Genomic DNA, 25493 nt, shown 5'->3' on the forward strand with positions numbered 1-25493 from the left:
TTGGAAATGTCATTTCATTGTCACTTAGGGATTTAAACGCTATACTAGGTGGTGCTGGACTGAAAGGAATGTCACCAAGGGGCCTTGAGAAGTGTGCTAGAATAAAGAAATGGGGAGATAATGGGAGAAAATCTGGGACAACCACTCCCTCTAATCAAAAAAAAGAGGCAGATGAAATCAGACACATAACATCTAAACAGAAGTTGCCAAAAGTGCTGATAGAGGTCCCTAGACCAGTTAAAAGAAGTAAAATTATAGAAATATTTTGAGAAATTATTCAGCATTTGGTACACCTGTGGCTCACAAGTTGAATGTGACTTGGTTCAGCTGTGTCTGGAAGGAAGCCCTGGTACCAAAGGCAGCTCTCTAAGATCATTTAAAAGGAACCCCCAAAACTCAAATGATAACCTGGAGGGTTCCTTGGGAAGCATTCTCCTGTGCTTTGTGCCCAAACTTGTTCGGCTGCACTGAAGAAGATTCAGTAGAATTACCATGGATTTACAAGCAGGTAGAGACAATGTATGATCCTCGGACTAAGGTAAGGAAGAGCAGCTCTCTGAAATTTCCCAGAGCTTAGCTAGCGCTGTTGATGCAAGCAAAAGGATCATTTCAGCAAAAGTTCTTGGTAAGTTGTTAATTCTGTGCCTAAATCAGGATTAGAATGTAAAGGTCACTGTCAGGAAAAAGAAAAAATTGTCACAGAAATATTCATTGGCATTATTTCAGTGGTTTAGAGTATGCAACAAAACCTTTGTGTGGTGCCTGAGCTGCAGTTGATTCAGTGGGAAACTTTTAAGGTTTTAAGTAATTCAAAAGAAAGGAATCCATATTTGGACTCAGTTTGAGCGCCAGCCCGGGAAGGAGTAGCTCACAGCTTTACTGCAGTCACAGGCTGTAATGGTGCTAAGTCATAACTCCTTAGGTCTTACCTTGTGTACCACATGCTAATCCGTCTGACACAGTTTTCAAAGGAAATCTATTTCAACATAACCTGCCAGCCGCCTCGTGAAGCAGCCCTTCCAAACTTGCACAAAAGAGCGTGAACCCAACGGTTGGGATGACGCGACTATTTAATTCACTCATTGTGACGCTGCAGGAAAAATTACATAAGCCACTGGTGACTTTTAAGGCGCTTTAGAAAACGAACTTTAAAATTAACCCGGAGCGGAAAAAAAACCCACTTTCCCTTTTACTCTGGGGCTCCGTGACGCTCCAGCCGCGGGGCTCGGTGCGGAGCGGCAGCGATGGCCACAAGCGCCGCTCCGCGCGGTGGGGACGGGACGCGCCCGCTGGCAGGGGGGCAGCGTGTCCCGGCGGGTCACCGGGGGTGGCAGCGACGTGTTGCGGGGCTGAGCTGCGGCGATGTTCCGGGGCCGTGTTCCCGGTGATGTTGCAGTGGTGTGCTGTGTTTCGGGACTCTGCGGGGATTTTGGGGGGCTGTGTTTGCGGGGCTGGGCTGTGTTTGCGGGGATGCTTGGGGGCGGTGTGTGCGGGATGAGCGGTGTGTGCGGGGATGCTTGGGGGCGGTGTGTGCGGGATGGGCGGTGTGTGCGGGGATGTCTGGGGGCGGTGTGTGCGGGATGGGCGGTGTGTGCGGGGATGTCTGGGGGCGGTGTGTGCGGGATGGGCGGTGTGTGCGGGGATGTCTGGGGGCGGTGTGTGCGGGATGGGCGGTGTGTGCGGGGATGTCTGGGGGCGGTGTGTGCGGGATGGGCGGTGTGTGCGGGATGGGCGGTGTGTGCGGGGATGTCTGGGGGCGGTGTGTGCGGGATGGGCGGTGTGTGCGGGGATGTCTGGGGGCGGTGTGTGCGGGGCGGTCCCGCGGGGGCCGTTCCGGCGCCGGGCGGGGCTGGGCGGGGCGGCGCGAGGCAGGTGCGGAGGAGGGGGCGGGGCGGGGGCGCGCGCCGCGTGCGTGAAGTCACCTCCGCCGTCACGGCGGACCCCGCCCCCTCCCGCGCTTCCCGCGCGGCCCTTTCTGCCTTAAAAGGACAATGGGGCGCGCGCAGCCGGCGGGGTTCGATTGAGAGAACGGGGCCGTGGGAACGGCGCCTGCGCAGAGCGGCCGAGGGGCGGGCGGGGAGGGCGGGACCGCGGGCTCGCGTGCCCGCCCGCGCCGGCGGCAGAGCGCGGGGAGCCGGGGTGGGCGCGCAGCGGCGGCGGGAGTGCCGCGCACCGCACGGGTGTTGGTGGGAGCAGCACGGCGGTGAGTGATGCCTTCCCTTTCTCCCAGGCGGAGGTGCAGGCGGGAGGGAACGGCGGGCTCAAACTGAGTTTTGCGGTTGCTTGTTTCGTGTTGTTCGGGGTTTTGGTTTTTGGGTTGTGTTTTTTTTTGTTGTTGTTGTTTTGTTTGCTCTTGGTGGGTTTCCTTTTTTTGGTGGCTCTGGGATTAATTTTTTTTCTAGCAGCTGGTGGTTTCTGTTCATCCCACGTTACTCTCCGGAGTTTGTCCGCAGTTTTGTAGCGGCAAAAAGACTTTGCCGCCTTGAAGCACTTTGACACGCGTGTGGCTTCTGCGAGCGGCGTTTCCCTCGTTTTTTATTTCGATTAGTAGAGTTTTAAAGGATGTGCGAGCGGAGAGGAACGCCTCCCGCATTGTTGCGGACCCATCCCTGGAACGCTGACTTCTACTCTCCCCCTCCCCCATCCCAAAGTACGATTAAATCTCCAAGTCTTTAGGAGGAAAGAGTAGCCAGTTCCCGATAATTCTACTCCGAAAGCAGCCTCAAGGTGCGGAGCAGGTTTGAAAAACTGGGCTGCTTGGTGATGACGGGCTGCAGGGCGCCTTTCCCGGGCCGCGGCTGCCCTGGCTCGCCACGCGGGCGGCGTGGCCCCGCCGCTGCGGAGCGGCTGCCGCAGGTGCGGCCCCGGCGCGCCCCGCAGCGCACACCTGTAGCGCCCGCGCACAAGTTGGTGCCAGCGGCGTCGCGGACGGGAGGAGGCCCCGCTGGTGCCCGCTGTTCCTCCCTCGCCGTGTTTCACGTGGGGAGAGTGGGGCAGTTCTTATTGTTTCCAGTTATCATTACTAATTACGAGGGTGTCCGAGTCCGCGCACGCTGGAGAGGGGCAAAACGTGCGGCCGTGGGCTGGCGGCACACGTGGCTGTCGGTCGCACAGGTCGCGGCGTGGGGCCTTCACCGTCCTGCCCCCGGCCCGGTGCGCGGCGTTGCCGGCGTGGGGACGGTGCGGCGGGCGGCGATGGCGCCCTGCCGCCCCGTAGCTCGGTGCCCGTGCAAGCGGCTCTCGTTCCTGCCGGCGTGTGCCCGCGCCCGGCGCCAACAAGTTTTAACTCGGGGCTCCGGAGGGCTGGGCGGCGGGGCGGCCGGCGTGCCCCCGGCGCGGCACGTAGGCAGCGCCCGGCTGCAGGGAAAACAAAGGGCTCGCATGTGCTGCGGGCGGCGTGGCCCCCCGGCGCGCCGGGGGAAAGCGCTCGCCCGCGCCCGCCGGGGGCTCGGCCCCGAGGCGGCGGGTGTCGGTGTGGTGACGCTTGTCGTGCGAGGGACGGTGTTTTTTAGGGGCTGCATGCCGGTTTTGGAGGAGTTTGGAGAGGCGGTGAAACTTTGGATGCACACGCGCTCCTCACGGCACCGCGCTGCGCGCACGGCGCTGGGACGGGCGGGGGGCCCCGCTGGCCGCCCCGGGGCTGCCCCGGGCTCCGGGGGTCCGCGTCGCCCCCGCCGCGGCGTGCTCGCGTTGCCGGGAGGTCTGCGACGGCCCTTTGAAGTGAAACTGTTGCCATGTTTGAATTACGTCAGGGCCGAGCCACAAGGAACCGGCGCGGGGCGGGGGAGAAGGCCGGGGGGGCGGCGGGGCACGGCCGTCACCGCGCCGGAACGGGGGTCCGGGTGCTCGGCGGTGCGGCCGCGGCTCCATCCCCGCTTCCCGCCGCTCCCTCCGCGCCGGATGGGGCGGCTGCTCCGCGACCGCGTGGTGGGGCGGCGTTTGCAGCGCGGGGGCCGCCTCGCAGCGCCCACCTCCGCGCTCGGGGCTTTCCTCCCTGGCGCGCCGCCTTCCCCTCCTGGACTCTTCTAATTTATTTTAAATTTTACTCGTCTTTCGGCGAGTTGAGCGCTTGGCAGCCCCGTGGCGGGGCGCGGGGGCTGCGGCCACCCGCGTGTGCGCTCCCGCGGCTCCACCTGACCGGCGGGGCCGCCCGAGAAAGTAGGTCGTGTGCCCCGGGGGGGGGCGGGTCTTTGTTCCCGGCGCCGCCGCCCGGCCGGCCCCGGCCGCCGCTCCCGCCGGCGGCGCTAACGGGGGCAGCGGGGCCGTGCCCGGGGCCACGCGGTGCCCGGCAGGAGCGGCGCGTCCGAGCTCTGCCTTTTTGGGCGTTTTTTAGCGCTGTTATTTAGTGTTTGGTGGGATTTTTTTGTTTTTGTTTTAAAGTCGCAGTCTTGCGCCAGGGAAGTGCTCCCGGTTGCGCTCTCACTTTGGTGAGATAAAAGTTGCCGTCTCCTCTCGTACCCCCCTGTCCGGATGCGTGTAGCTGAAGGGATTTAAAGGGACCTGCCAAACCTGTTGTTTACTCGGGCCGTGCCCGCACGTAGCCAACGGGGCTGAATCCCAGGGCTGAATCCCGCCTGCCCCGGAGGCCCCCAGAGGCGCTTTCCTGGCGGGAACGGCCCCGGTTTTTCCTACAAAGACCCTTGTCCCCGAGCGATGGCCAGTCCTTCGGACCTAAATTATTCAATTAGCATTACAATTGCAAAAATCTTGGGAGCTACCTCCCCCCCCCCCGCCCCGGCGCTGTGGCTGCGCAGGCAGGCGATGCAGGATGCTGCCCGCTGCTGTGTCCTGAACACGTGTCTGGGCTGGAGGCCGGGCTCCCTCGTGGCTGGGGAGCGGCAGGAGAAGGCCCAGCGTCCTGCACTGAGCCCACAGCTGCAACAGCAGTGGCTGTGCTCCAGCACAACTTGCGATGCTCTTTTTTCCTTAGAGTTTTAATTTGGCGCTTAGGAAGGTGGCAGGCTGACAGGCGTGCACACAAGTGTTTCGCTCTTTGGACGAGACAGTCGGTGAGGGTCATGATTCCTCAGCAGACTCCTTTACTGCTGTTTGCTTGCTTCCAAAGCTGAGACTGCTCCTGGCAGCCGTGTGCAGGGTGTGAACACCTCCTTCTCGCCGGTCTGCACGCAGACAGATCCACTGTGTAGTTTACAGCTCTTCAAAATTAAAGATTGCACAAACTCTGCACCCTAGGGACAGACAGTGAACTGGAAACGTTTCTGCTGGTACCGGTGGACACTCAACTCCTCTGGTGCACAGGTGAACTCTAGTTTCCTTGCTATCTGTGGTCCCTGTTAGAGAAGCAGCAAGCAACAAGTCGGGATTTTGAAAAACACCCACAGGCACACAACATCCTTCTCCCACTGAAAGTAGGTGGGATTGAGTGCCAGAGCCTCTGGGACAAATTCCTCCTCACTTCATTCTCTAAAAGGAACTAATTGCCTAAGTATTCAGTCTTCCTTGAAGAAAAAAATATCATTGACTTCTTTGTAGAAGATGTTTAAAAAGCTGTTAAATTTGCAGAGGGTAAAAACCAAGTTAAAACTGACGGTTTGCTGTCTTCACTCATGCTGAACAGCTCTTTTTGTATTAGCTAACTCTGCTCTGCTTGGTTCTTAACACCTGATGCCTTGTACCTCTTTCATAATGGCATGAACGACATCCACGGGGTCCTACTTGACAATCAGCTTCATTCTTGCACTGCCTGCAGTACTTACTTTTTAACACAAAGAAGAAGCCAGTGGGCTGGGACTTGAAAATTGCCCGGGCAGGACTCCATTTCACAACTCAAGCCTTTGCATTTCTGTACAATGTGCTCAGTCCAAAGTCCAAGTGAAATGACCAGTAATATTGCTTAAGAATATGGAAATGTATTCTTTTTAATAAAGTCAGTTCAGCTCTTCTGCAAAATAATTACTGCTCCTTCTGTTCAAGTTCCCATCCAGGTATGTTATCTTCTTTAAAAACAACGAGTGGCTGTGATGCTTTTTTGGTAGCAGGTGCTTGCAGACAGCATCGTAACAGCTATGGTGACTGCACTCAAATAAGCATCGCAGACTGAACTCCAGCACATGTTTGAGAACATCCCAGTTTTCCTTGCTGGGCTCAGGTTCAGGCTGAGCGTGGTGTTAGTTATGCAATAGAAGTTTCAGGCAAGGGGAAGTCATCTTTCAAGATGGAATGTCTGCAGGTGAGACAGGTTTGGAATTTTTTTCCCCTTATGCAAATTTTACTGATTATTGTTTTCGTGCTTTGGCCTATCCCTTCTGGAGCACTAACCACATGGCAGTTCAGAGGAACACCCACGTGGCATAGCCTTTCAGTTCTCTAGCTTAAATGAGTTTGGAACTTCCCAGGGAAGATCCAAAAGGTAAGTAGGCTTCTTTATGACTTGGCTCCTTCTGAAAATTTAACTGGGAACAGCTTGTGACCTAGCCAGGATGCCATGGACACTCAAACATGGGAAAGAAATGTCCAATTTAATTTTTGAAACATGCTTAGTAGTTGCTGCTAGGTGCATCTGCTGTGCTAAGATTTCACTTCAGCACTGAGCACACAACAGTAGCTGTGGACATCTATCAGCAAAAGAGTGAGTTACTTATTTTGTCAGAGGAAAGATTCCTGAAGATGTAGTTTTCACCTTTTTCTGTTTGGCTCAGCACATCAAGTGACAATTCCACAGCATGCTGTGACATTCCAATGTTCCTGGTCTGTAATGGTTAAACGTAAATTTCCTCCAAGTAAAATTGTTTTGGGTGGAGAAATGAAGGAAAGTGGAAGGAAAATCTGAGGGTATAGGGGACCAGAAGAGTTTACAGTATGCACAGTTCCAAGGTTATAGTTGGTTATTAGTATCTCTGTTTTAAACTATAGGGAGATATGACAGTAAAAAAAAAAAAATATTGCACATACTGATGTTGCATTTTCAGATGACTCCAGTTAGATTGGTTTCCTACTGTCCTTGGAGGATTCTGACTCTGTGCATGTTAAAATGTTCTTTTTTTAAGGGATCCAATTTTAACTTCCCTTCCAAGGTTTTTTTGCAGCAGCCTGTAAGCTCGGGGGAGGTATGTTTATGTTGAGGCTGCTCTGATACACATCAGTTACTCTGTTGTACAATTCTGTCTTACAGTTGATTTTCAGTAGAGGTATTGCAGTTTATTTCAGCAGAGGGACAGGCCCAAGAATTTATTGTGAGACAAGCAACTCTGCTTCTGGTGCTGTAGACAGTTCTGGAAGCATTTTCCATGTGTGTGCCTGGGTGTATGCTCTTGCAGATGCAAAAGCCAGAGCATCTATATTCTTTCTATATTAAGGCATCTGTTTCATTCCCTTTAAAAGGAAAAAAAATGTATAATTTTGGCTGTGTCTTAGTTCCGATGAAGTGCTGTAGGGATGGCAATTATGAGATTTTTACTGACAGGAACCTGCTGCACCAGCGTATGTAGGGTAGATGGTATTTTTCTTAAGAAGCCCAGCTTAAGGGAGGCTGTGCCAAGGCTGTTGTGTACACAGAAAGGGAAATCAAATCGTTGTTCTCCTCTCTGACAAAGGTATTGGAAGTTTTGGGTTGCACAAAGGGTGAATGATCCCAGGTCAGAGTGGGGAGATGGGAGGAGAGGAGGATACTGTGTATTAGGACTAACATGCCTCTGCTCTCCCATAATTCCATGGAATGTTTCTCTTTCAGCTTTGCAAGAAGCAGGTGAGCATGTTCGTTCCCACTGGTCTGGTAATTGTGTTACAAAGGGAGACATGCCTGTCTTCTAGGAATTCCGTCCTTTCTATTATAAAAGGTTTTCATTCTTCTTGGGTGATCAGAAAGAATGCAAAAGGAATCTGGAAGAGCAAATGAAAGTGGCTCAGCTTACTTTAAGATCTGAAAGAGTTCAGAAGGTCTTCCCTAACTTGAAAACTTAATGAGCATCTGAAGCAATGCCTCCTTTTCATTTAGATCATCAAATTAAATTTTGCAAAGAAAACTTAGCACCAAATTCTAGTCCTGACACGTAAAAAAAACATGAAACCATTTTCACACACATGCTTCTTTGTGCCAGCCTTTCACAAAGGTAATAAGCAGGGTGTGGGGATTTTTTTAAAATTTTATTCCCCACTACTTTTCCTGACTCTTCCTGACTTTACCATTCTTTTTTGCAAGACAAGTTTCTATTTTTGATGCTGCTTTTTCAAAAGTGAGAGGGCAGAAGAATGGAGAGAGCACTTTCCTAGAGACTTTCTTGAGTCCATTCAAGTTGTATAAAACAGAACTTGAGAGAATAGCAGCTCCTGCAAGGAGAAGCTGTGGAGAGGAGCACCAGGGTGGGAGGAGGATCACTTTTCCCTTGGTTTGGGGGAATAATGCTTTCCAACTAGTGCAGATAAATCTTTATTTCTGCAGAATGACAGATAAAGCTCTGCTAAGATTTCTGATTCATTTTTGGATATATGTCCCTTTCACTGTTGTGCAACTGCTCACGTATTTTAGTGACCTGCTTAAATTTGGCAAATAACAACAAAGTTAAGTAGCATTAATAATATGCTTGGATTTGGCAGAATTACATTGTGTAATGCTTTTTGACTTCTAAGCAAGTTACTTAGTTTCTACTTGCCATCTTTTTTATCTGTCCCAAATTTCACATGGTTAAAGTTCCACAGTTAAGATTCAGGTGTCAGGGCAGCCAGCATCCTAACTACTTGGTCCTAATTCAAGATCTAAATTGCAAAGCTTTCAAGTTAAACCTTTCAAAGAACACAGTGGTATTTACTTCTAAGTCCATATTAGCTATTAAGCTCTCCAGCTGACAGAATATTTGGTGTATAATGGTCAAATGGCAACTGTTTAGGATTAAATGTGTAACTGGAATGACACCTTTCATTTATAACTGCGCTTGGATGCAGCTGTCAGAGAAATCTGTTTGACTTGTGGTTTTGCTACTAGCTCTTCCCCATTCAGGCATGATGTGTGGTAATACCATTGCTGACCATTCATCAGGGGGAAACAGATGGCACTGGTTTCCCTTCTATTGAAGGATGGTGTTGAAAGGCTGCTCCTGTGAGAATGGCAGCCATGATGCAAGCCAAAATATTTTCAGAATATATGTGTTTTCCATTCTTTGCCAGAACATTGATTGTAAAACATGTGTCTTACTCTACTGTGGTGTAAATACCAGCTGGTGACAGAGACCATCTTATCACTGTCTGGATTGCTGGAAGAAACCAGGTTAGAAAGTAAACTACATGGTTGATAGTTGTTTCTTGCCATGTAGCAGTCGAGATTTTCTTCCTGCTTGAATTTGGCAGCACTGATAATGATGAACTTTGTGTCTGCAATTACTCCTTGACTTTCTAAAGTACCAGACCACAGATTTAGCACTGGAGTAGTCAACCAACATCTAAAATTGCTGTTTGGAAGTTGATAATTCCCAGGTGAGCACCTGTTACATCTCCAGAGGCTTGTTGAGCAACGTCCTCAAGAGCATCTCTTGAAGAAGCACATCAGGTGCTAAGAAACTAAATACTCTAGACAGCCTCTTGTTTATTTTCTTGACAGGTCAGGAATATTTACCTGATTTGGCTGTGCATTCAGTTTCTACACATCCAGCAGGGGCTGAGAGTAGTTCTGAGTCTAACCATCCCTCAATAAGCTTCTTTTACTTACTAGATCTACTCCTGGCCTTCGGGCCAATGCTGTACTAAGACAGGAAACCGTGTATCTCCTAAAAAGCCTGACACCATTTGGGTGACTTTGCTGGATATTTGCACAAGTTAACCTTGGGAGAATGTAGCCCTAGGTGAGCTCTTTGTGCTGTAAATGTGAAGAAAGAAATTCATCACTTCATCCTCTGGAAGACAGCATGAGCTGGGACAGGAGGGAAGCAAAGACTTATCCTCTCCACCTCTCTCCTAGACCTGGAAGATCTCCTTGGCATTCAGCTTGAGCAAGTCCCTTGACATCAACAGGCTCTACAAGGTCAAGATAAGTTTTTGGAGAGTTTAGTCTTCCTAAATGTTGGTGCAGTAGTAATTGCAAAGAGCCATAATCTCAGGGAGCACCAAGTGGCCTCGTATTTGCTAGACTGAATTACAAACACATACATTTTCAGCTGGAAACGGTTTCCTTAATGGATTTTGTGTCAGAGTATTGGCCAACAATATTGGATACAATTTTTCTTTTCTCTTGTTCTTGGGAACATGGGAAAACTGCATGTTTATTTTGCTGTGCTCCTGCACTCTTGATCTTCTCCTCTGGGATGGAGGGATGTATTTTCACCTCTGTGTAGGACTGTGGCTGGGCTTGGGTGGTTCCCTAGCTTTTGCTGTGATCCCACAGAAGTGTGTGGGATCTTTTCCTGTTGCACACAATCTCCCTGTCAGTCAGGTGAGTGTGATGGTGGGTATGGTCGTTTTGTGGAAGCATGTCTCTGACCTCACCTGAACCTGCCTTTCAAAATATTTTATTGCCATAATGATGTGGCAAGTCCTGGCAGAGTAGATGGAAGATTTCAGATTATTTTTCTCTGTACCACTGGAAGGTAAAAGGATTACAGCCTTTTACCTTTCTGAAGGTGGAAGATCTGGGGACAGATGTCTATGCCACAACTTTAACCAGTAACCTGGGTTGGGTTACTGGGACTTGGCAGTACCCCACAAGTGATGGAGTTGTTCCTGTCCTGAAAGTCCATCCTGAGCGGCTGGGTCATTCAGTAGTTTTTTGTTAGCTTTGTAATGAATTCAGCAGCTTTGCCTTTTGTGTTACTTGCATGGCCCCATCCAATTTTGTTTTTTTGAAAGCAGAAGTTCTCAGCAGTGGGAACCTGTTCTCCTGGAGCTTCCTGCAGCCAGAGGCCGGTCCCCTCTCTGAGCGCTTGGTGCGTGGTGAGCAGCAGAGGCGGCTGCTCGCCCCTTGCGGCAGGTGGTGGAGGCAAACCTTGCACCAGGGTCTGTTCAAAAGAGAACATCTTGGAACAGTCCCTGCCTGTGTTATGAGACAGATGCTGTGTGGCCTGTGAGGACTTGCTGTGTGTCCAGGCCCAGCGCCAGGAGAGCAGCAGCTTTGCTCAGTTGTTGGTTTGGGTTTTTGAAGCGCTGTGGGAACCCCGTTGGCTCTGACAGGGCTCAGGCCATGTCTGACTGTGCTGAACAGGAGTCTGCACTGGGGAACAGCAGACTTGGGGCAGAACTGCCAGCATGTGTTGAAGAGGTCTTTGTCAGTAACTAACTTGAGAAGTTTCTGCCTGGAAAATGGCTCCACTGTATGATACCTGCTCTGGTAGCAAATCCCAGCCTTGGCATACTGAAAAGAACAGGCAGATCTCTGAGGGCAGGAGGGCTTTCTGGGCTGGCACCAAGTTTGCAGAGCTGGTGGTTACAAAGCAGCGATTTCCCTGTAACTGGAATTCGTTCCTTATTGGCAGGGGATGTGTGGTAGGCACATGCTGAGGTGTGCCCCAGGATCCTGCTCCCTGGCCCTTTCTCTCCTAGCTAGGTTTCCTTCCCATGGAAAGCAGGGTGGGGAAGGCAGGAGGGCAAGAGCAGAGCATGTGCTGACATGGAGTTGGGATGCTCACCCAGGCCCTGAGAACAGAGAAGTGCTCCCGGGTCCTGCAGTGCAGACAGGACCATTGAGGGCTGGGTGGGACTCCACCCTGCTGTTTTTAGAGCAGCTTTTCAGGTATGTCTGCCCTACAGCCTGGGGGTATGACTGCAGCTCATTTAAAATGACTCCTACTCATTCTCAGCAAAGTTTGCCAGGGGTGTTTCCAACCAGCAGTGGTGGTGATGATGATGATGTAGTTCAGTGACCCAGAGTTCAGCTGCCAACTCCTTATCCATGGGTTTGGGCAGGTTCCCATGGCCTGTCCTGCAGCCTGTTTTGCCACATGCACAGGGCTTTCATTGGCCAGGTTGTCTGTGTTCACACATCTGGGTAGGGCTGTTGTAGATGTGCCCTTGGAGTAGATTTGTGCAGTAAATGATCTTATTATGGGTCCTACTGGGTATTGCTTAATATTCTAGCTGTTAATTATATAATTTTTTTAACAACTGCATTTAGGTGCATCTGTTCTTCTGAGGCAACGTGGGATAAAAAAAACTATGCCCTAATCTAGCAGGTTTTTTCTTTCATTATCTAACAGTGATAATTAACATCAGTTTTTGTTTGTTTTCACAGGGTACAGCTGGGAGGAAAAGATGTTTGGCTTTCACAAACCGAAGATGTACCGGAGTATAGAGGGCTGCTGTATTTGCAGAGCTAAGTCTTCCAGTTCTCGTTTCACTGACAGCAAACGTTATGAAAAAGATTTCCAGAACTGTTTTGGGTAAGATTATCACCTTAGTCAGTAGTTCTGGCATTGATCTCTAAGCTTCAAACCTGATGTATTGTCCTTGCTCTGAAAGCCTGAAAGATTAATTTAGCAGAGGGGACTGGTGGGAAAAAGCTGCCTTCAGCTTCCTCACAGCTTTCTTGGGCAGGCCAGGAGGGTCTGAATCCTCTGCTGCTGTGTATGCTGCCTTTTGATTTTCAATCTGCTGTCACTGCTGGGGGAGAACTGGTAATTCAAAACAACAAAGGATCAGGCTCATGTCTCTCCTACCTCACGGAGCATGCAGGGATTTTAGACTACTCTCAGACTATGCATTTATTGCCAGTTCCACAGAGGTGTAAACACGTAAAGTAACGAACTCTACAGATCCATGGGAGCTTTCTGTGGCTCTGAAGATTCAAGAATGTTAGATAAAACTTGATGAGTAAATATTTAGCAGTTTCAGCAGGGTTTATGCAGAGTACCCTGTCAAATGTTGTTCAAATAAGACACAGCAATGTGTTATTAAAACTTCTCGTTGGAAAACCCTTCTGCGTGGCTTTCCAGTTAGGTAACGTTACTTGAAAGTATTGGTAAATAAAACTGTAAGTACTAGAGATTTATTGCACCAGTTACGGTGATCTTTCAATTTTTTGGAATACTTTTGAAGAGCTTTGAAATTTTGTATAAAATTCACAAATTCCCTCCACTTTTTCTAGAAACACTCTTTTCATGTAGTCAACTTCAGAGTGCTTTGTATTTACCTTGGATTTTTGTACACAAGCCTGGTGGTGACAGTTGTTATATTTCTTGACCACTGTCCTTGGCAATGAAAGGCTGTGTGCAGACCCATTGCTTTTCTTTGGTGGTTGTTGTGTTTAACTGCAGTACAGCAGCTTGCAGTTTACCAGGACCATCCTTGTTGTGCTATCTGAAATATGCTAGCCAAGGTAAAAATGCAGACTAAACACTGGGCAAATAATGGTTTTCTGAGCCTGCCTCATTCATCTATAAATGATCCAAAGTATTCCTGTTTAAATAGGTGAAAAATTCTACAGTGTTTCCCTGTTATATTTCTTTTAGCATGGATTAGCAGTAGAGATGATTCCTGAAGAAAGTCTGTTAGAGGGAGCAAGTATTGCTGTCATTCCAGTGACTGCTGTTTCTGAAACCTTATCCTGTGCTTGTGTGGGAGTGTGTTAGGTGGTGTTTGTTACTCATCCTTGAAGCTCTCTAAGAAAGTTAAGACCAGAGTAAGCTTTTGATATTTGTTCCCAAGTGTATGTTTGAATAACATGGTTATTCCTCCTGCTTCAAACTAACCAATCCACTGCAATTGTGTCTTGGTTTTGGGAGAAAGAATTCCAAAACCTTGAAGTGGTGGGACTGTTGTTTTCAGTGTCCCTCTGGAGGCAGATTGACACCTTTTATTTCTGTGTGGAAGAATGCTGTCTAAAAATGAGACCTGGTCTTTAAATGGCTCTCTTTGAGCATCCCAGATGAACTGTAGTGCCAGAAAAACAACTTCAGAACCCCTCTTGCTCATCAATTTTTATACTTCTTGCTTGTTACCAAGTGGGGGTGTGCTTTTATTAACTGCTGTTAAGTGATCTTTGCTTTTGTTTTTACCAGGCTCCATGAGGCTCGCTCAGGAGATATTTGCAATGCCTGTGTTCTTTTGGTGAAAAGATGGAAAAAATTACCAGCAGGATCAAAAAAAAACTGGAATCACGTTAGTAATTTATTTCTCTTCTGCCCCAAGACTAACTCTTTCTAGAGAGAGGAGGTGATGGCAGGAGTCTGGGGTTTTTGGGCACTTTTGTCCACACTCTCCCTTCCCACCCTCAGCATCTCTAAATCCTTCCTGGAGTATTTACTACCATGTGGCTCTTACCTACTTATGTGCAAATGGTGATTATGCAAGCCTGAGATGCAGTCACAGACTGACTTACCTTCTAATTCCTTGTTTTCACAAGCTCATAACTTTGTCCAAAAGTCTCTTATGACATTCAAAAAAACCCCAAACATTTCAGGTTTGGCCTTTATCCAAAATAGGTTGGTTTTTTTTGTTTTCCCAAGCAAAGTGACTTGCTGAAGCAACACATAAATCAATCTCATTTGATCAGATAATTACAACAACTAATATCTTGCAGCTATTTTCACTCATATATTCTGTTTTGATACGTCTAATTCAATTCAGGTCTAGGACTGGGAGGGATGATCAGGATTCCTTGTGTATATAATAATCTTTATCCAGGATGCCTTGATAGTAATGAGAGCCAGAACTATGGTTATTACTACCACTAGCTTAACTCACAAGTTAAATTTATGAGTAAAAAATCTCCAGGGCAAATGCTTGGCCGACACTCTTAACTTATTAAGCTATATTAGCTGAAACAATTATCTGGTTCTAAACTGAATGTGCCAAAAATGGGAAGTTGGCAAAGTTGAACCAAATGTGCTTTTTAAACTAGTTTGCTGCATTTTCCTGCAGACAGAGGCTGAGATTAAGCCAGATTTAAATGAAACATAAGAATGTCAGTGCAAAGAACTGCTTTGGATTAAATAAAGAAGTTTTGAACACCTTCAGCTAAGTTAATACCTTTGTCTTGACTGGGGCAATATCTGGGCATGGTACACAAGTATTCAGACATGCATTTTCTCTGTTCTAGGTGGTAGATGCCAGGGCTGGACCCAGCCTTAAAACAACATTGAAACCAAAGAAAATGAAAACTCTGTCTGGAAGCAGAATAAAGAGTAATCAAATCAGCAAACTGCAAAAGGAATTCAAGCGGCACAGTAAGTGAATCCAGAGAGATTTTGGCGATAAACTTCAGCCTCCCCTAACACAGTTCACTGTTAGCTAGCCAAGCTGAATCACCCTCTAGATCTGGTTGTGCACTCACACGTTTGGGGCTCTCCCTGTTTTCAAAAGCTCTTGTGCTCTGAGAGCTTGGGGAGGATGTGGAATGAGGAGGAAGAGCTTGTGTGCAGGGTGGACTGCAAAACAGGTGGGGAAGTGGCAAGGGGGCGTGGGGAGACTTGGCTTGAAAGTGCAGGCAGTTGTAGCTTATGTCCCACATTTAAATGACATATCCCTAGAAAGAACATCTTGGGCAAAGATCTCATTGAAACTGAAGCTGGGAGAGGCTTCTCCCTGCTTTCAGTAATGTGCTATGGCCATTTTCAGCTCTCTTTTCCCAAAAAACATTGCAGTCTTTTTCTTCCATGCATACTTTTAAATCCTCCCTTAAATTCCTACTGTGTTTCCTTATACCCTCCTCTGCCAGTCTCAGTGATTTCTTTCCAGTAGTACATGGGCTCTCCAAACAGATTCGGATTCATAGCTTTCCAACAAACCATCTGCCAGTTACGCTGTGAATGTGTGTCAGTACTTAAGGCTTTTCTTCTAAAGCAAACCTTCCAGCTTCTTTACTGTTGCTGACTTGGTCTCTCTCTCTTTCAATTATCCTACCTAGTCAGAAGGGCAAGTCTCCAAAGAATCAGTAAAGGCCCTGACCCAGTGAGCTTTTATCTCCTCATTCAAGGCACTGTACTTAATCTAACTTGTTACTGTAGCTGCTAGAGATGACTGCTGATAGGTAGGAGAGCAGACACTGTTACGGCGTGTGTCTGCACTGAGTCTGTAGTTCCTAGTCTTGATCCAGCAAAAGCTCAATACTACCTAACACATAATGAGAATATGTGTATATATATTCTCCCTCCAGTTCTGAAGTCTGTTTCACTAATCCTGGTGCTCTATATTGAAACAGGCAGGAGCAAGTGAAATAAATGGGTTGTTGTTGTTAGGTTTTTCTTGTTAAATAGAACACGTCTGTGCCCAATCTACCTACAAGTCAGGAAGAGGGTGAGTCGTTGGATGCATGTCCTGATCCTTGAATTTCTTCTTTTCCCTGCAGATTCTGATGCCCACAGCACGACTTCGAGTGCCTCCCCAGCTCAGTCGCCCTGTTACAGTAACCAGTCGGACGATGGCTCTGACACAGAGCTGAGCGCTGGGGCCAGCAGAACACCCGTGTTCTCCTTCCTAGATCTCACATACTGGAAAAGGTAAAAAGAAGCAGGCAGCAAGTTCACTTTGCATACATGCTGCTTGATTCCGCCTCTTCGTCTTGATTTGGTATAAGGATATAATTTAAGTCACAGGACATTATACAACACCTGTCTGTCGACACTTGGAAAGAAGTGCCTTGTATTATTATTTTCCCCCATCTCCATTCAGTTCCCTAAACACTAAAACAGTTGCTGGGAAATATTTTTGCTGGTTTTGAGAATAGCAGATTATATTCCTGTCTGTCATTATCTCTTCTTAAAACTATGCCCTGTAGATATGATGTGTTGCTACATACAAGAGTGCTCTCAGCTTGCCAGCAAAACACAGCATTTGATTTGGTTGACCTGTGATGGTAGTCATTTCGAAAAAAAATCAAATCCTGGAGTGGGAGGAAAACCACAAGGTTTTCTGGGAGCTGACGAGCTTGTTATCTTTTATTACATGTTGTAACACAGTAATCCCTTGTTTAGCTAATTGCTCAATTGAAATTGTTGTGACTTTGCTGCCTCCTCTCAAATAATGTTTGCAAGTGCATTGTAGTCAAGGTTAGTTCAGCCCAGATGGTTGTGTCTGAAACTTCTCTGGGAAGCAAAGTGGGAGACTTGGTTTTGTATAGAAATGTTTAGGTTTTTTTCTGTCTTTTTTTGTTAGCTTTCATTGTTATTGTTGCTGCTGGTTTTTTTGGTTTTTTTCCCTGAAGACCTGATGTGGATTTAGATACAGACTTGTTTTCTGTTTGTGAGCAGTCTTTTTTGCCCCTGTCCTCTGGGCTGGAGGGTCAGTAAAATAGTGTCTGGGATCAGACTTACTTTTTGCATGTTTGTGAATTCTGTATATTCTAAACAGACAAAGTATCTTGTCTCCCTGCCATTTCTTCCAGGCAAAAGGTCTGCTGTGGAATTATTTACAAAGGGCGTTTTGGAGAAGTCCTCATAGACACTCATCTCTTCAAACCTTGTTGTAGCAATAAAAAGTCTGCCACTGAAAAGCCAGAACAAGAAGGACCCCAATCTCCAGCAATCTCCACCCAAGAAGAGTGGTGACTTCCTTGGATAGCTGCAGAAGATTATACAGATCCTCTTATTCTCTGGAAAAATACTAGAAAAGTGGCTGTTCACCTTGGACACCTGCTGTGCTGCCAAAAGACTATTCCCTAGAACTATTTTGGGTTTTACTGCTACAGTTCCACAAACTCTGAAGCCAGTTTGTATCCTTTCAGAAAGACTGTACATAATATTTAAGATGCTATGGAACATTTGGCAAAGCTGAATGCTGCTGCAAGGTTGTCTAATTTTCCCCCAAGCTCACTTCCCAAGTGAATATGAGGATGGGGTTTGTATATTAAAGTATATGTAGTTCATGTTTCTGTATTGAAAGAAGCAGTGGTTGTAAGGCTTTTGTTTTTTGGTTTTTTTTTTCTTTCTTTAAAAGTTGGTTGGCAAACTTCCTAAATTCCCAAGAAAAAGATTTCATTCTTAGACATGTATGAGTCAATAAGATGAACTAATACATAGAAATGTTATAAGTCACCTCTCTAGTTATATAAATATATATTTTTAAAGGTGTGATGATTTCACCCTATACTACTGACATAACAAAGACAAATATCTCATCCCTCCCATGTGACACAGACTGGTAATCTGTAGACATCTCTACTTCAAGTGGTAGCTATCTGAGAAGGCTTCCAGCATAAAAGTGCTCTTGAGAAGGGGTGGGAGAGCTCTCCGTGTTAGCTAAGGATTAAGATTTACCTAAGAACTGAACATAGCAAAAGGGAAGGTTACTTTGTTTTCAGCCAGCAGCAGGCACCCTGGGCTTGGTGTAATAAGCTCTCCTCGTTAGAGATGGACCAAGAAACATCTTGATGCCCAAGTCAGGTGTAGATGACAGCCAAAACTGAGTAACTGCTCTCTGTTGGACCAGTGCAGCTGAAGTGTGACAACAAACAATATTCCTCCTGGTTTTGGACCTGACAAAGAACCAAACCCCTTGCTAAGCAAATCAGGCTCTGGTTCAGGGACATAATCTGGTTCCACCCTGGGGTCTGGATTCACAGTAACTGTTTTGAAACCCGTCCCCTGCAGTGCTTCTCTGTGTTTGGGTTGTGTTAGTTTTTTTTTTTTCCCCCTTTGTTTGTTTAAGCAACTGCCAGATCAACGCTTTTGTGAATACTGAATCTGAAAAGTTCTGCTAAGAATGGTGCTGTGCTGAATCAAGGCAGCAGCTCTGTTTGCATACGCGATCAAAAGATAATACTTTCTACACAGATTCCCAGACAAGCTCATGTGCAAATCATTGTGACACTCCTTCAAACTCTGCTTTGCCTGTAGGGTGGAAGCAGCTTCCTGGAAGATTGTGCTGCGGTTTTAGCTCCCAGTTGCTTCACATTCCTTTTATGAAGGTTTAACTTGTGTGAGTTGGGAATTCTGCTTTTTGTTTGGTTGGGTTTTTTTCCTGGTTTTAGGGGGAGGGAGGATTTTTATTTTTTTCTCTTACTCTGTTGGGATATCTTACAATGGATTGCTACATTGTGTGATTCTTGGGATATCCTGTGTAGGGCCAGGAATTGGAGTCAATCCTGATGGGTCCCTTCAACTTGGCATATTCTATGATTCTGAGCTTTCATTTTTTGTGAGAGTCATTGGCATAATACTGTTGTGGGTAGGGTTTAGGACTGGATTTCCATGTAGTCTCGGTTCCTGAAATGGGAATACTTAGCAAATAAAAATATAGATAGGGAAAGATGTGCAGGTTTTAAGAGGAGCCTCTACCCTCAAAACTTTTTTTTACTTTCTTTTTTCCTCTCCTGTTGGGTCAGCCAACCTTTGGAGAGAAAGAAAATCAGGGGAAACAGGGCTTTGACTTATCACAGCCTTACAGCTTAGAGCTTTCCTTGGACTCATTTTGCTTTTCCTAAAATCTGAGGTTCTTAAGGGAGGACAAAACTGCTTACCTTGCTTTTATTCTCAACCAAATAGAATCGTTCAGGTTGGAAAAGACCTAAGCCCCTTGAGTCCAGCCCTGGATATAATGGATACTTGATTGTATAAAGGCATAACTAGGTTGGTCATGTCTAATAAGGGCTTGAGCAAGAGTTGTTGCTGTGTTTGCAGACACCTATTTCATGTGAATTTGTGTTTTCAGCATCAGTAATTCTGTACACCTAAGAAGGCTGCAGTGTTGGTGGTAGGATGTGCTCTGATACGGATCATCTCTTCTGTATTTATTTATTTATTGCTAGATTTCAACCGCCAACTGCTTTCCCTACTCCCTCCCACCTCTTCCATTCCCAGTAGTAATGCAAAATGAGTAGTCATGCACTTTGTATTAATGTATTAGAAATCTATGGAACCTGTTTTGTACTTTTATACTGTTCAGACACTTGTAATCCAAACTTTGTTTTTACTAGGGTAATAAATAAATTTAGACTTATTTAGAAAATAAGCAGCTTCTCCTGTGTTTATTTCACCTCTGTTCTTCCGTTAATTAGATTGTATTGGACCCAGCCCAGGCAACCCATGTTCATATTTGAACGAGACCAAGCCTTTTTTTGAGTAGGTGGGGGAGTGAGGTAATTCCCTTTCTATTTAATTTGGAAAGTAGAGCAGAGCAAGGGAAGGAGGTGGTGTTTGTTACGACAGACAGCTGTTTCAGGGCAGAATCACAGAACTTTCCCCTAGCACTGGGTGTGTGTCAGGCATTCCTTTACTGGGAATAGGTGGTGCTGGCATTCCACATTCCCAGGGGGCTTCCTCTGTCTCTGTAGCTCACCAGCATTCCTCAAAAGCCAGCTGAAGTAATAGCATTGAAGGGTTGGTGCCGAGAGCACTTGGAAATATCCCTTTCCTGACCCTGAGGAGATGGTGGAAGAGGCTCGTGCTCCTCTGATGAGGCTGGAGCCTGGCGTGTTCCTTCCCACGGCAGGCACAGGCAGCTGGATGAGCTCCAGCAGACTGGTGGGAGCAAGGTCTCTGGTAGGAGCTGTCAGTGAGTAACTGAGTTTAGAAGATAATGGGGGAAACGTTACACTTCAAGCACGATGGCTTGTTGCAAGAGGCTGTTTTGGACTTCAGTGGAGACTGATTTATTTCTGCTGATGCGCTGTCTGTTTTCTTACAAATTGAGCATGATTGTAGTCAGAGATACATGTAGAAATCATTTCAGAAAGCTCTGCATAGACTGCCAGGTTGTAGTGCAGTAGTATCTGGTTTTGACATATTTGCATTATGCTGTAGATGTCTAAACATACCCTGGGCATAATTCAGTTCACCTAAAATGTAAAGTCTTTGTCAAGTCCCTGAAGAGAAGCAGATGTACCAAAAGGTGGTTTAAAGCAGGTAATCTACTGTGTAACTAATTTGTAACTTTCCACCCTGTTTCAAACAATTAGTTCCTTTTCTTACTCTCTCTTGGACTGCTGCTGCACACTAGCGACTACAGCTACTGTCAGGGTAACCTCTGGGTGCTCAGGACATCTGTGGATGGATAGAGGGCTTTGTGGGGCAGAAAACCTAACAGGGTTACAGCTGTGGAGGAGGAAGCTCCTCTGGGAACATCGGGGAGGCATCTTCAGAGCAATGGGAAACAAAATCTGGGAGCAAAATCCTGGATGTAAAGCCCTGTGCTTCACCTGGGTCAGCTGTTGCAATGACAAGTGTGACATCTGCTAAAATACCTCACAGTGAATGCATTATAAAGGTGCTTTACAGAGGATTGTATTGAAAGATGGGAAAAACATGGCATGGGACAAGAAGTTACATTATTGGAGGTCACCAGTGGACAGGGAGCAGATCCATGATTTCCAAAGCCTAAGCTGGGCATCCAGTGCTGCTGCTGAAGCATGCAGTGGCAAATTCTGTTGCTTTTGTGTGATGCTGTATGAGGAGTAATTTTATGCTGATTTGTACAATTTTGAAGTCTCTGTGACTTCTACAACACTGAACCCGAGACCTGCTTTCTGAGCAGATGACTGGGTCCTATCCAGTCCTGGTGACCAAAAAGTTACAGCTCTTCTGAAGTAATATAAAAACTTAATTTCAGTATAACATAAGAAAAAGGGAAACTCCTCCAAAATGGTTCTTGTACCACTTAATGTAATTTTTTTAGGTTCTCCAGATCAGGGGTAAGAGGAGTCTGACACAACTGATCCTGCAAGTGTCAACATCAGAGACACAACTGAATCCTTTTTGGCTTTAGTTTTCTGTTTCTTTCCCCTGAACACCTGTCCATGAGGAGGAAAGAGAGCATGTCCAGCTTCTCTCCAGCTCCCCTTTCTCAGACACTGGAAATGGCACCAGGGAAATGCTGCTAGCTTCCTCCATATAAACTTCCTCTATAAACTGTGGATAAAAATCTACAGTAAAGCAACACAAAACTGGTGCTCCTTTTCAAGATAACTACATGTAGCGTTTGTAAAGCCATTGTGGAGCTATTTGGTCATGATGGGTATCATGGAGCCAGCCCAGCCTTTCCAGGAAACCCCATTTTGCTGCTGGTGGCATTTCTATTGGAAATTCCATGTTCGTGGTGACCAGCAGCAGCTTTGAACTCCATTAATGGAGAATAGTTAAGCTAATATTTATGTGCTTATAGAGAAGTTACACATTCTGGGAGAGAAGTACACAGAATCCTTGTGTACTCCAGATCCTGAATGTTTGAAAGGAATGTGACACTAACATTTCACACCATCTATCAGCATGAATTTAGGTTTTGTAACTCTTTTATATATATTAATGAGACTTATTTGGAGAATACTTTCTACTGTATCCAAGAGAGAGGTTATCAGTACAGGAGTGTGGGACATCTCATTGCCATCACCTCTGGCTCAGCAGAAGAGTGACTGGAAAGGGACAGACTGCCCAGGTGTCCTAACCCTCAGTTCTGGGCATGGGAAGGGACTGTTCATGATCCTGCTCAGCCCTTGCCCTCGCTGTTCGTGTCTCATCACCACAGACACGGCTTCATGCCTCAACTGCGAGCTTGGCCCCGCATCCCTGTAGAAGCCAGAAGGTGGGAGAGCGCTGGAAATGGACTGGGAAACACGCCGTGGAATGTTTCTTGGGAAGGAATGAGGGAATCGGGAACTTTGAGGGCTGCAAAGAAGGGTGGCTCTTACTGCCGACCGCTGCAGCACGGCCTGACGATACCAGGGAGACCACGGAGGTTTATGGGGGGATTGGAAAGCCTCAGTCCCTGATGGCCCCGCGGGAGCCATCGGTGCTGGCCGCTCCCGGAGGCCGCCAGGTGGCGATGGCCCGGTCCCGGCTGCTGCCACCGCGTCCTGGCCATTCCCGGCTGCACTGACAGCATCCCTGGCGTGCCCAGCTGCAGTCCCAGCGTTCTGGGCATCCCGGCTGCGCCCTCGGTGTTCCTTTCCCGGCTGCGGTCCCGGGAACGAGCTGTGAGCTGCAGCGGCTCGGGCACCTCCGGCAGCGCTGTGCGCTCCGCACTGCACCGGCACGGCCGGCCCCGCTCTCCAGCCGCAACAACCGAGCACAGACCTCATCCCCGCCCTTCCTTGCTCACAGGCGCAGGAAACTGGGGCTCTAATTGCTTTCATTTCATCTCGGCAAAGAGTCACTGGACACATGGGGAAAAAGAAAAAAAAAAAAAAAAAAGGAAATAAAGGAGGAAGTTTTTACCTGGGCAAACACAAATAATACCCGAAGTGATGGTCATGGTTGGCAGCCTGAGTAAATTTTAGGGTCACTGTCTCATCCAAGCCAGGTGGCACCTGATTTGGCCCAGTAAAAGTAGTTGGTGACTATAAGAAAGGTGTAGAGGAACTGCTGCCAGCAGGATCCCTTAGCAGGGAAAGCAGCTCCTGGGATGTTGCACACATCTGTCAGCTCTCCTTGCTGCTGGAGTGTGGTGTGATGATCTGAGAGTCACAGCTACACTCACGGTGAGCCTGGCCCAGGTGCTGCTCTTCTGAGGATGTGGCTGCCCTGCAAGGTTCTGAGAGCAGCTCTCCACTTGGCCGTCCTCCACAGCAAAGTAGGGCACAGGCGCAGCACTGCTGTGGGCTGGGACACTTGGCAGGCAATTTTCTTAGAAGCTGGGTTAGAGATACTTCCCTGCTGCCAGGTCTGTTCCCAGGAATTTTAACTATGGAACTGCATGATGCCCTGGTGATTGTCAGTGCTGCACCTCGTAAGTGTTTCACCTTCTGACATCTAGGAAGTAACTGCTTCCTGATGGCTCTGCCTGATCAAGGAGCTGGATCCTGGGTGTTTGCCTCCAAGTGATGATCTGTGAGCTCCCCTTCCGCCTGAAATGAGATGACTAAGGACTGTGACCTCTTCCCCACCACCTGTGATCATGAGAGAAATAGATCTTGTATGTACTTAGAGTCTTCTTTCAACACTGCTTTAGGGAGAGCACGCATCAGGTCACAAATCAGTAGGTGGGCTTTGCTGCTACATTGAGAGGCCCTGGAGTTCTATGGTGCCCCACAGCTGCTGGTATACCTTCTGTGATTTTTATCTCTAAGAAATGGAAATGCAGAACATGCAGGAGGCACACATGGCATCTATAACTTGCAGAGCACAGTAAGTATCAAGGGCCAAATCCTGCTCAAAGATGCAGGCCACTGCAATAGAGTCAAAAGGCCCTGTCCTTTCATTTGAGAACAGGTGCAAATTAAATAGCTGTGAAATTTACAGCTGATTCCCAGACACTACGTAACCAGAATCAACAACTCCTGTTCTACTCCAATGAGATTTCACATCCATGTGCTCCTGCTGCTCATTACCATGCCTTAATTAGGCCATGGCATTCCACAGCAGTCTGGCACTGCAGCAGAGTTCTGATCTAGTGGGAGGAGGTCTTCCACGTGCTTGAGAAACCTCACTAAGTAATTGGGAAAATGCAGTGGATTGAATTCAGGTGGAGCATCACAGGTCAGTCACTAATGGCTCCTCACAAGGATTGCTTTCATGACGAGACCACTTTGTGAGGAATTGGAGAGCAAACAACAGCCTTTACAGAACCCTTTACAAAAAGTCTGCCACCTGGTAATGGTGGTACAGGGAGAGTTCCCGAAGACCTAATTAGATCTATATATATTATTAACAGTAAATGCAGCCCTTTTATATCTGATTTACCAAATGCCCGTGGTCCAACCCTTTCACAGAACCAATAGGTTGGAAGATCATGATCATCATCGAGTCCAACCCATGCCCTAACACCTCAACTAAACCTCTGGCCACCTGTGTGGCACCAAGTGCCACATCCAATCTTATTTTATAAACTTCAAGGGATGGTGACTCCACCAGCTCCCTGGGCAGACAGTTCCCTGGGGCTCAGAGGACTCTGTGCCAAAGAACGCTGCTGGGGGCCTTGGCAGGGGTTGTAGTGCTGGGCAGGATGGCTCCAGTGCCGTGTGGGTCAGCATGACTGGGTGCACAAATCAACATGCCTGGGGCACAGCAGTGGCATGTGTGTGCCCTGGTGCCACACAGCCAGTCCATGGGCTCCTCCTGAGCCACTCAAAGGGACAGAAATGCCAGGGGTGGAAACAAGATAGGCATTGTTCTTGAAGCTGCTGTGTACTGCAGTTATTTTATGTCCTGAAGGGGCATCAGATTTACTGTCCCCCTTTATGTCTCACTGAAATAAAGCAGGAAAAAAAGAACCTGTTTACTCCTTCCCCCCGTCCCCCCCAATTCTTTCTGTTATTTTTCATCTTCTAAAGTTACAGAGCTTCTACAAATTTCAAAATAGTCATGAACAGAGGTTAAGGTACGCTAAAAGGAAAAACAGTAAAATCTAACAATGTTGTATACTAACTCTCCTAAGTAACATCACCTGCTTAGTCTGATCCTGCCCCCTGCTTTCCCCCTTTCTCTCTGCTTTGTCTCTTTTAACGTTTCTATCATTTTTGTCTAGCCTGTGTGACACACTTTTGAAGTCTGAGTGATAACTAATCATCCTGGGTTTGCTGCTGACTCTGCACCTTTGGGGGTAGATGGCAGTCCTGGCACAAGTTGAGTGTTTGAGACAAAGATCACATGGAAAATGGGGACATGGACTTCACAGGAAGACTAAGCAAACGTGCCTCTTAAAAAGAAACAGAAAAGAGTGAGTTTTCTAAATGTAGGAAAATATGTTTTTTC

At 47.3% G+C, this 25493-nt stretch overlaps 1 protein-coding gene across 3 annotated transcripts; it reads left to right on the plus strand.

Moving 5' to 3' along the window:
- Positions 1–2103: 2103 nt before the first annotated feature.
- SINHCAF (SIN3-HDAC complex associated factor) lies at positions 2104–19821 on the plus strand. Of its 3 annotated transcripts, none has more exons than XM_005527900.3 (6): positions 2104–2203; positions 12170–12317; positions 13935–14034; positions 14975–15101; positions 16223–16373; positions 17258–19821. In XM_005527900.3, exons 2-6 carry the CDS (start codon positions 12190–12192, stop codon positions 17418–17420), a joined length of 669 nt encoding a protein of 222 aa, XP_005527957.1. In that variant the 5' UTR covers positions 2104–2203; positions 12170–12189; the 3' UTR covers positions 17421–19821. The 3 variants fall into 3 exon arrangements, with proteins under 3 accessions (XP_005527957.1, XP_087911412.1, XP_087911413.1); XM_088055286.1 differs by lacking the exon at positions 2104–2203 and adding an exon at positions 2243–2278; XM_088055287.1 differs by lacking the exon at positions 2104–2203 and adding an exon at positions 6352–6370.
- Positions 19822–25493: the final 5672 nt, after the last annotated feature.

This window comes from Pseudopodoces humilis, chromosome 5 (genome assembly GCF_049639895.1).
Source record: "Pseudopodoces humilis isolate 2021_Gansu_Grassland_sample_001 chromosome 5, ASM4963989v1, whole genome shotgun sequence".
Taxonomy (NCBI): Eukaryota; Metazoa; Chordata; class Aves; order Passeriformes; family Paridae; genus Pseudopodoces; species Pseudopodoces humilis.